Here is a 12,018-nt window from a genome sequence, read left to right on the forward strand (position 1 = left end):
CTTTTTTGTACTGCCATTTATGCATTCATTTTATAACCCACTTTTGAGTTCAGAGTCACTGGAGGTCACTGCCTACACCCACAGCACTGAGCAAGGCAGGAACCAACCTTAAATGGGGTGCCAGTCTACTGGTAGCACATTTACACAAACTAAATCCAAACATAATGGGGGATCAGGTGAAAGTAGGATGCAAGGGCAGCCAATTGCATGTGTGAACTATACAATTAATAAAAAAAAATAGTAATACATTTGCCACAAATTTGTTTTGCACTAGAAACCAGTCTAATAGAGTAGTGTTCCATTTTGATCTCTTTACTATAGAGGAGGTTAGGAGTATGCACTGATACAACGTGTTGCTGAACCCACCATATGACAAAGCACCTCATGATCCCAGATTATGACCCAAGTTCAGACATGCAACAGGTGACACCTCAGCACCACACTAGTTCAAATAGAATGAAACAGTGTGAGTTTTTTTTTTATGGTAGCTGGAGTGCCAATTCTGCCAACAACCCCCAAGTTTTCCCTGCAGGGCCCACTTGCAGGGCTGGACGCAGATTAACACATGCCCAGGATGGAGCAGGTTAAAGGCCTTGCTCAAGGGCCCAACGGAGTAGAGTCACTTCTGGCATTTATGGGATTTAAACCAGCAACCTTCAGATTGTTGGAGCAGATCCCTAGTCTCAGAGCCACCACTCCACCCACATTATAGAATAAATAACAAAATAACAAGTATGAAGGGTCACTTGTCTGGTAAGACGTTACTGGGGTTACAAGTGACAGGATGGTGCCTTGGGATAAGCAAATGACCCATCAAAGACCAGGAGAAAAAACAGGAAGCCAACAACCAGCTACTCAATACAGAGAGAAGGTCAGCCTTGCTTGCTTTACAAAGGCCACTTAGAGTTCAGGAAAATAATAAAGCAAGAATGAAAAGCCTAGAGACCAACCGCATTTGAATTGTTCCTGACTGGCTTTTCTTTTGCTAGTGTATATTCTCCTTATAATCACCCCTCTCATGGGTTTCATAGCAACATTCCGGGTTTGGGAAGACACCAGGAACACTCTTCTATTAAACAGGACATAAGCAGCTACTTAGGCTATCTACAGTACATTGCAAAATCACAGTAACTGACCACACACTAAAGTGTGGCTCTCTCTCAGAGTGGCCCAAATAAATCTTGGTGGTCCTCTTTGATGGATATGATGATGACTAATGTGACCTTGTTGCCTTTTCAAGATTTTCAAGCACATTATTGGACGAGAATTTCCAGAAAAAGACTGCAGACACCTGTCCCGGAAGTTTACAGAATGGGTTTATGGCCCAGTACATTCCTGCCTCTACGACATCGACTCCATTGATTCTTATGAGAAAAACTCTGTTTTGGAAATCCTTGTATATGGCAGTGAAATCCCGGTAAGCTGTGAAGGAGATATGTCAGGATCTGCTGATGGCTTAGCATTTGCTGTTCTGTTTTCAGTAGTATTCATTCATTGTAATCATAAAAATGTTACTGTATTCCTCCCTTGTTTACATTTTGCCAGTAGGTGATGCACTCTAATGACATTTTAAAGTTCATACAATGAAATATCACCTTGGTCATGAACATCATCATGCAGCATATAGGCATATATTGTCAAGTAATATCACTTTGTATATAAGTACATCTGCAGTGGAATCAAATTTTCTGAACTTGGTTATTCAAGAAGAAGGTTAAACCAGTAAATTTAATTTTCAAAATAAGAAACTCTTTAAGGTTTAGAATGAGTATCATTGGTCACTTTGTGATTTGTTTGCTCTTTTGGTTTGATAATAATATTCTTGTTCTGGGATGATGTGGCAACACATTGCTTAACACTGCTGTCTAAGAGAGTCCTGACTTTGAATCCCAGGTCAGTTACTACCTGTGTTGAGTTTAAATGTTCTCCCTGTGTCTGTGTGAGTTTTCTTCCCACATTTCAAACAGTGCAGATTATGTGAGTTCCTGTCTTTAAATTGGTGTAGTGTGGGTTTGTGTATAGAATGAGCCCTTTGATGGATCTCGTCCTGGTACCAATCTGCTCTGTGCTTGGTGTTGCTAAGACAGGATCTGCCATCCATGACCCTGAATTAAAAGTGGGATTTCAAAATAAATGTAAAATATGTAGCTGTGATCTTTGTTTTGACAGTGTCTCTGTTAGCTTGTTTAGAGTTTTAAAAAATATGTTCCGTATTTAAAAAATGTGATTCTAAACTGACCTGTGAGTGTGTACCTTGTTTCTGAGAAAGACTGGTGTTCTCCTTAGGTTTTGTGCTCGGTTTTACTGAGATAGACACAGGCTTGCCCGTGACCCTGAACTGGATAAGCAGATTGGAAAATGGATGAATTGATAGACATACTGTATAGCATTACAACTTCAAGTTTGCTTAGTGAATTCAATTAATCCTCAACCATTAAACAGAGTATTCTAATTAATTAGACTTAGTGATGACTCAGTTACTTACAGTATGAATTGACTTGCCATATCACAACATACAACCAGTCAATATAAAGGTTTGTATACACTGCTGCCTCCCTGTGGCCGCAAACGCAAACCAGATTCCTGAATCCAAGTCTATCGCTCTTGTCAGTATTAGACCTACAGCGGCATGCAAAAGTTTGGGTTAGTTTGCTTGTCACTGTCTGGAGTTTTGGGTTAATTTGATTAAACTGTATGGTACTGTGAAAAGTTAAGTGAGCTGAAGATGAACTGATCACCCAAAGGCATACAGTTAAAGACGACACATTTATTTAATATTTTAAGCAAGATTATATTTTTATTTCCATGAAATGATTCTAATTCTGCAATAATCTTGGGTTTTCTTGCATGCACTGCTCTTTTAAACTCTATCCACATATTTTCAATGATGTTTAAGTGGGGGTACCATGAGGTCCATGGCAAAACGGTCAGCTTGTGCTTCTTGAGGGATTCCATTGTAGTTTTTGAGATGTACTTCAGATCATTATCTTGTAGGACTCATCCTTTTAAACTTCAACTTTTTTAACAGATATTGCTATGTTTGCTTCCAGAATTTGCTGGTGTTAATTTGCATCCATTCTTCCCCATACCAATGACATTTTCCCCGTGCCACTGACTGCAACACAAGTCCAAAGAATGATCAATCCACCCCCATGCTTAAAAATTGGAGAGATGTTCTTTCCCTGGAATTCGGCACCCTTATTTTTTTCTCCAAACATACCTTTGCACGTTGTGGCCAAAAAGGTCTATTTTGACTTCATCAGTCCACAGGACTTGCTTCCAAGATGCATCAGACTTGTTAAGATGTTCATTTGTAAACTTCAGGCACTGACTTTTGTGGCTAGGATGCAGGAAAGGTTTTCTACTTCTGACTCTACTATGAAGGTCATATTTTTTCAGGCATCGCTGTGCAGTAGACCAGTGCACCACCACTCCAAAGTCTGCTAAATCTTCCTGAAGGTCTTTTGCAGTCAAATGGAGGTTTTTATTTGCCGTTCTAGCAATCCAACGAGCAGTTGTTTCAGAAAGTTTTCTTGGTCTTCCATACCTCAACTTGACCTCCAATGTTCGTGTTAACTGCCTTTTCTTAATAACATTACAAACTGAGGAAACAGTTACCTGAAAACCCTTTGCAATCTTTCACTTTGTGAGTATCAATTATTTTATTTTTCAGAGTTCTAGACAGCAGCTTAGAGGAGCTCATGGCTGCTGATTGAGGAGTCAGAGAATTTATACAGCTTTGCACTTTGTATCATCTGGTGTTCCCTAATGAGGACTGTGAACAAGCCATAGCACTAATGAGCAGATTAAGGTCTGAGACCTTAGTAAAAGTTATCTGTTACCTCAAATAAGTTGGGGCACCCAAACTTTTTCATGGTGCTCTTTTCCTTTTTTCACTGTACAATTGTACAAAGCAAAAACAATACACTAATATTGCATAAAATGCTGTAAAGAAATGTGTCATCTTTATGCCTTTTGGTGATCATTTCATCTTCTGCTTACTTAACTATTCACAGTAATAGACATTTTAAGCAAGGGTGCCCAAACTTTTCAATGCCATTGCATGTTTATATTGAGGCACAAATGTGCTCCATGACCTGGTTACACCTGCTCCTCTACTTCTTGTTTTGCAAGGCATTCCTGTTCTTCATTTTATCTGATATGGCCTTGAAACTTTGTCTAGATGACACATAAGGCTGGTCAAGAGAAACTTTATTTGAATAGAATACCCACAACCTTTGGTTTACCTGTGCAGTTATGTATAAAAGACTTGAAAGGGTGTTTGATTTCTTAAATTTGATGGTATCAACTAGAAGTAAAGAAATTAATCGTGATTTCTTGTTAACTACCTTGTGTCTTTCATTTATTTCTTGTATAGAACCGCCATGAGCTGCTATGCATTGAGCCATTGAACAAAGTGCTGGAAGACAAATGGAAAAAATTTGTCAGCAAAATTTTCTTCACAAATTTTTTTTTCTACCTGATGTACCTGATCACATTCACCATGATTGCTTATTACAGAAAGGAGGGGAAGGTAAAAACTCTTGTACTTATTTGCCATTGTCACGATAGTGCAGCTCACAAGGGTGTTTTTCTCAGGAAGTAATCTATTGACAATGAAAAAAATAATGGGAATCAAACAAATGTAAAGATTGCAAAAAAAAGATCATTATACTGATTTTAGGAGTGAAATAGATATGAATGTGTCATTAGTAAATATAGTGTATTTTGGAATTATTCAGAACTTGCTCCTTTCTGCACACTTTACTGTGTTGTAGATTCAATATTATATGGATAAATTTGCCATACTTGCCCATCAATCTACATTCAATAACCCATAATGACTAAGTGAAACACTTTATCGGAAAAGTTTGCAAATTAAAAATAAAAAACTGAAATCTCTCATTCATATCAGTTTTGCTGTGAAACTCCACCCTTTTTGCTTTTATTTGCTGGACTTGGGTTCACCATCAAGTTGATAGGTCAATTCTGTCTTTAACACCAAGACCCCACCAAGACCACCCATTCCCAAAAAGAATCCAAAAAGTTAGACTTATGTTGCAACCCAATTCTTTAATTAAGCCTCTGTTTCCAATAAGCCTACGCATTTTTATCCTCATTCTTTGTCACTTCCTTTTTTAGCAGGTGGCTACATGCTTTTTGATCTGTGGTACAGCCTTTCCTCATTTATTCCCCAATTTCGTGTATTATTTTTGTCTGTTAAAAACCACAACTGTTTTGGGTTTGAGTTTGATTAAAGCCTTTCTCCTGATGCTCTAAGATTACGCCCTGGTGGGCATGAGTGCATGGGTGGGGATATTATGTAGGACTGCAACATTAATTATTTTTATTTCCATTCATAAACACAATAAAAATATTCTAATTAGAATAATTTCATCACACCACATTTACACAAAAAACTGAAAAGAAATTTTATTAAAATCTTAAAAAATACACAATTTATTCATATATACAATATTGTTCAAAATCAATTAAACATGGAAATATTTAATCAATCTAATATTTTTAAACATATACATAAAGAAAGCAACAATGTATATTAATTGAATTACACACAACTTCTCTAATTTTTGTCACTTCTTAGTTTTCCTTTTCTAGTGCGTCCCTATGACTCATCTAGCATCAGTCCAGCATTATCCTGAGATCCCAGTGTCCCCAGTACCTCCTTTCCATGTCCTCAATATCCTGCTGAAATCACCCTGCTCTTCACTTACAGCTCCAAGATTTTCAAGAGAAAAACTTCAAATGCAAATCCAAAAATTGAACTTTGAGGCTCATGCTGCAAATCAATTCTTTAAATGAAACTAATACATTTTTTTTACAATTTCTTTATAATTTGGATCTTTATTGTTACCTAAAAACTTTAAAATTACTTCTTTGATTGATGCCCATGCCTCTCATTCCAGGTCATTCATTGGCCCATCAAATTCTGCCTCAGAAATCAATTTTTCTAATATCAGATCTGGCAAAAAGTGCTTTCTTTCAGTTTAGCCTCAGACAACTTTTGGCACAAATACATAAAACTGGCTCCATCTTTGCGAGGCCTTTAGTAAACTTTTTTTTATTAAACCAAGCTAAACAGTAAGCAATGGTAGCAGCACTTTATTTGGATCCACCAAGCTAGGTCTGATGATGTTTTTTGGTACCAAGAGGTAGCTGTTGTTTCGCAGGCCAATCCTATTTGAGCCCAAGGTAAATTCTTGGCACTGCTGTCTCACTCATAGAGAAAATGTGGGAATTTTGCGTGCCCTGACTGCTCATCATTGTGTTCAGTTCCTGCTATATTCTGAACTTATTATTAAATAAAATATTTGTTTTGGTTTAAACAAAGATTTTAATATTAAAAATATGTAATTTAAATCAACAACCATTAAAATAAAATACTGACCTCCAGGACAACGAGGACCCTGTGTCATGACGAGAGAATCGGTGCTCAAAGAAAACAAAGATGGCGTTGTGATAAGATTATGAAATATGCCAACTTACTTTAAGTGTAAACACTGACATTCTATATATATGCTCTCGGTGTATTTCTGCCATTATTTAAGGTAAGTTAAGTTTGTGTAGTATATTAGTTTATATCGTTTTATAGATTTGGCTAAAAAAATTGAAAAAAAGAAAATATGATTGAATGTTTTTATTCTAAATGAATAATGATAGTATATAATAATAATAATAATAAAATAGAAAATCATCCAGCCATCCATCCATTTTTCAACCCGCTGAATCCGAACACAGGGTCATGGGGGTCTGCTGGAGCCAATCCCAGCCAACACAGGGCACAAGGCAGGAACCAATCCCATGCAGGGTGCCAACCCACCGCAGGACACACACAAACACACCCACACACCAAGCACACACTAGGGCCAATTTAGAATCGCCAATCCACCTAACCTGCATGTCTTTGGACTGTGGGAGGAAACCGGAGCGCCCAAATAGAAAATCAAATTATTTTTATTTTGGAACTATCATACTTATTCCTATTCAATTCACGACAGAAAATGGGTCCTAAACAGAAGTCGGGAGCACAAAATCTGAAAGAAAAAAAAATATGTACCGAAAGACAACAGGAGTACTCAAATACTTTAAAACAATGGATTTCAACAGGAAGTAAAAATTTAAGTAAAGAAAGCAATGAAAATGATGTAAATATTCCTAATGTCAGAGGCGAAAACACAGCAGATACAGAACAATCTGTTTTATCCATTTTGATTGAAGAAGGGAGCTTATTTTCCCTTTCAGCAACAGGCATCATTTTGCCACTCTACGTCCCTGGCCTGCCCAGCTTTTTATTACCAGCCAAACATAAAAATGGAGATATGTATTTGTCAAACTTTTTTTAGGCTGTATATTCTCTCTTTGCATTTACACAGGTGGGAATACATTTAAAACAGACACTCATGTTTGTCCCTTGCAGCACTTCCTGTACCACCTTTACAAAGACCCCACACACTGCCATCCATGTAATCATTGTAGTGTATTGTGTCATACTACAATAAGGCCCAGGAGCCCACCCTGTTTTAGAAGCAGCAAACATAGTCATGTGAAGCCAGAGAGAATTCCCTGTGCTTATTTTGTTAGTTCTGTAATGTTTATTTCCTGCAGAGAAAACGTCATATTCCTCGAAACAGCATATTTCTGTTGTAGAGTTGCATGTTCATACAGGCACCTCAACTTGACACATGAGGGATTTGTGGAACAGCATTTGTGGAACATTGACAGTACTCCTGTGAAACGAACAATTCAGCAACTGGTGAAAAAGTGGCAAGCTACTGGTTTTGTGGGAAATACACTAAATCCAAGAAACTCTTTTGCCTGTACCTGAGATATTGTCGCCGATATTCCCTATCATATGGAAAGTTCTCATAATTTACTGCAATTATTGTAATAGACAGGTGTTTCACAAACGTCATGTCAATGTGTATCCCATGGTTTGAGGACAACTTTTCTCAATTTTAATCTTGATTCCATGTGAAGAGTATCTGAAGAGCTCCTGTTTTTTAGGCCATAAGTCAGTTTCCCTCCCATTTTTTTTTTGTATTTTAAAGAGCTGGGATAGTATGATTGCGTATCGTGTGGCAATGCAACCTCGCACCTCACTCCAGAGTCATGGGTTCACATCTGTGTGAAATTTGCAAATTCCCTCCATGTCTGTGTGGATTTTTCTCCAGGCACTCAGACTATTCTTCTATATACCAAAGAAATGCATGTTAGACAACTGGAAACTCTAAATTGGCACAATTTGAAATGGTATAGGTTTGCGTTTGGGAACAAATGTGTCTTGAAATGTAATAAATGTTCCCTGGACAGGCACTGAATTTCTCTAAACCTGATCAGTGAGTTAGAGAGATGGATAAATGGAAGAATTTCTTCAATATGAGTAAGTATGGGTTAGTTTTTGTTTGCTTTCTGAAGGACTGTTGCCATTCCAGGGTTATTTTCAGTCTTTGGCTAATTCTCTTGGGATTGGCACCAGTGTCCCTAAACTGGTTTTACAGTGTGCGTGAGTATGTATTTATATGCAGAATGAATTTACATCCCATTCAGCATTGATAGCTGTCTCACATTCAAGGCTTCCAAGTTCTTCAACATTTAAATGGACAAAGTGAGCGCAGAATATGGACAAAAAGATTACTGGTATCTTGTTTGGAAGTCTAGGGGTTCGAGTTTCTTCAAGTTAAACAACACAACTTCACCACAGATATCAAAACCAAGCTGTTTATTTGAAACCCTTGTGTTACTTTATCAGCATAAAGGCTTCTAAACATTACACACAAGTAATCATTGCATGCCATATTTAAAAGCCCAAATGTTGTTTTCTGTTTTGCAGCCCTCTTTTCACATCGAGAATACACCATTGGAGTACCTACGTTTAGCTGGACAGCTCATCAGTCTGTCAGGAGCTGTATACTTCTTTATTAAAGGGGTAAGTGGAAAGAAATATTAATTATGTTTAAAGTTATCTGTTATGTTGTTTCTCTTAATTTTATTTCAATTGCAGTAAAAATTTTGCTTTTCATTCCTGTATCCATTGTTTTTTTAACCCCATACATGTCATTACATAATTTGCTTAACCCAGACAATTTTAGCCCATTACAATCTGGCACAGTCAGGAGCCAATCCTGGGTGGGGTACCAGTTACATGAAGGACAAATTCAGCACAAATACACAGCCAATTTAGAGTCACTAAATTTCCCCAACAAGCACATCTTTGAGGATGTTAGACAAAAACCCATGCAGACACAGTGTGGCTCAAAAACATATATACATTTCCACAAGAATCTGACAAACACAGGGTGCAAAATATACAAAAGCTAAATTGGTCCTGTAACAATGAATAAATGGTTATGCTTGACCAGGCACCTACTTATTCCAAGGGTATTTTCCTTTTCTACAAGATTTACTGGTTTTTGGCTGGCAAAACTTTAAATTGTAGTCCTGTTGGGAAACCCTGCTGTGTGCTGCTAGAGAGAGCTGCCAAGAGTAGGAGTTCCTGACCCAAAAGTGCTTCAGCTATGGACCACTAACTCCAAATGTACTTCTGGGTCCAGCATAAAATGAGCCACCTCTTAAGTGAAAGAAGAAAGCATAGGAAAAAGAATAAAGAGATGGTAATAGTGATACCTGTAAAAAGTAATTTTCTTTAATAGAAAAGGTTATTTGAACTCATGACTGTTGTTAGGCAATCATGTCTGAGGTTTTGGTGTTTGCAACACCCCCTAGTGGCCACAGCAGCTTTGCCTGAAACACTTTTCACCTTTATATGCAACTCTCTGCTTCTGATCCTGCTCTTCAATGGAAGAGATGGAAACCTGATCAATCAATTTACTGTATATGACATGGTAGTATGGAGGCCCACCCAATGCTACGGCTTGGTTTAATTCACAACGATAAAAGGATTCCCTTCAATCAGGCGTCCAGATTTTAAATATCAGCCTAGCTATCTATAGTTGCTACAGCAACAGCCAAAATAAAAGCATCACATATCTTTAAAAAAAACCTTGCATAACCCAACACAAAAACACTCTCTTGATGGTTTTAAAATAGTATGAAGGAAAGCTTTCAAAGGCTGGCATGATAAATGGAAGGGGGTAGACAGCAATGAAGCAGACAGTCACAAGACTCGACTTCCCAGGAGAATTTTAATCACATGGATGCATCATGATCAGCTGTCACAGTGGCTCAGCTTCGGGTGGCCATCATGACAGCCCATCTTCCTCGTTTCTCACACCACATGCATTATTGTCCCTGCTTCTAATCTTCACCCCTGCAGACAGTTGGGGACTTTCCCTTCTTGATAAAGACAATTGGTGGCTCAACTTATAGGAGGGGCACACTGTTTTCAAATTTCATTGAATCATCTCTGAAACACTAACTCATTATTTCTTTACGTCTGTCTTCCTCTCTCTCTAACTTTAAATTTGTGGTCATGTGTTGCATGTTGGTCAGACATGCAAGTATTTCACAGTATTCTTTATATTTGACAGTACTGCTACTAATATTTAAACCTAAAGTCCTTTGTGGCATAAAAAAACTGACATTGATATTTCTACCTCATGATTTGTCAATGTAGAAACTAGTGTTCCAACTAGAGTTCGCTGTGGCATCAACTAGAAGTAAAGAATCAATCAGAAAGAGTTTTAAGATTGCCAATCCATGACCAAAACGCAAAGCCCGGACATTATGGAGCAGTGGAACACAGCAAAAATTAAAAACAGTAAAAAAACAGTAGTAAGCTTCAAAAGACCTGACACGAGCAGCCTTACAGTGTACTATCACAGTGAGAGTACCAAGCCCTGCCAAGGCTGTGCCCCATTTATCATTGCCTTCAAATGTCAATCATCTATCTATAATTTACTTACTGTATCACCTGAGGCTTATTTAACTCTGAGCTTAGGAGGATTTACACAAAGCACTAGGATGTTTGAGAAATTATCTTTGAGGCAACAGGACAGTCCTGTTTGTCTCTCTGTCTGTCTGTTTATTACACTTTTATTCCTTCATCTTAGAACATCAGTTTCACAGAAGACATATTCAGACCACACAACACCTCTGTGCTCAGTTGGTTAGCTAACATCAAAATTGTCACAGTATCTTGCCAGATTGTTTTTATAGTATCTTGCCAGATTGTCTACCTAACCTAAATCGTCAAGATTCCTGCTTCAGTTTAATGACATGGAAGTGGAACATATTAACAAGATTCTGTGCTTTCTAGATTCCTACTTAAATGTATTTCCCCCTATTTTTATCAGCGTTCTCAAGTAAGCAATTCATTATTTCACTGAAAAAGTGCCCGTGGATGGACTTATGAATGTCTTTTGAGAATTATGAAGTGCTCTACTCTCTAGGAAACTGAACTGGGTTGTCACCTATAATGGTCAATTTCCATTTGAACTAGTAACCATTTTCAAAAACAAGGGTTTTGTGGCCACATAACAGATGAGTCATTAACAATATTATTAATAGGTGTAGGTGGTTATGATTTGAGAGGTCGGACAGAAAGAAGATCCGTATGATGATGGGATAAGAGGAGGAACCAGTAAGTTGGTAAAGGTGTGGTCACAAACAGGCAAACATAGAAAGGCAGACATCAGGCAAAAACAAAAGGGCTGAGAAAAACAAAGTCATTGTGCTGAGTAAATCTCTGTACCAACTGACAGCCATATCAAGGTGTGGTACATGGAGTGAAGACTAAAAAATACAATTCTCAGTAAATATTTGTATTGGTACTTTTTTAATATACTGAAATGTATTACTTCCAATTTAAGATGCTCTTGAGGAAAAAAAAACATACTGGTATATACAAGAATTACAATTAAAAACACCAGCATACTGACAACATTTTTTTCTCCTTTTGTAGAATCAGTTTCACTTGACAATCGCATGAGTGCCACTATAGTTTCTCCCTCTCAAGTCTGCAGGTGCCGAATTACTATTTGTTTAGTTGTAGAGAGTCTTTTGAGGTGTGACAATGAAATACCACAGGTTTAAGATGCA

At 37.6% G+C, this 12,018-nt stretch overlaps 1 protein-coding gene across 3 annotated transcripts in view; it reads left to right on the plus strand.

Annotated features, from left to right (window-relative positions):
* trpv1 (transient receptor potential cation channel, subfamily V, member 1) overlaps nt 1-12,018 on the plus strand; it is an 80,961-nt gene that overhangs the window by 36,382 nt on the left and 32,561 nt on the right. For all 3 annotated transcript variants that reach the window (XM_028806965.2, XM_028806963.2, XM_028806964.2), the window contains exons 7-9: nt 1,241-1,417; nt 4,379-4,534; nt 8,852-8,947. In XM_028806965.2, the coding sequence (XP_028662798.1) occupies nt 1,241-1,417; nt 4,379-4,534; nt 8,852-8,947 (429 nt within the window). The remainder of the gene's footprint in view (nt 1-1,240; nt 1,418-4,378; nt 4,535-8,851; nt 8,948-12,018) is intronic.

The sequence above is a fragment of the Erpetoichthys calabaricus genome, chromosome 8 (genome assembly GCF_900747795.2).
Source record: "Erpetoichthys calabaricus chromosome 8, fErpCal1.3, whole genome shotgun sequence".
NCBI lineage: Eukaryota > Metazoa > Chordata > Cladistia > Polypteriformes > Polypteridae > Erpetoichthys > Erpetoichthys calabaricus.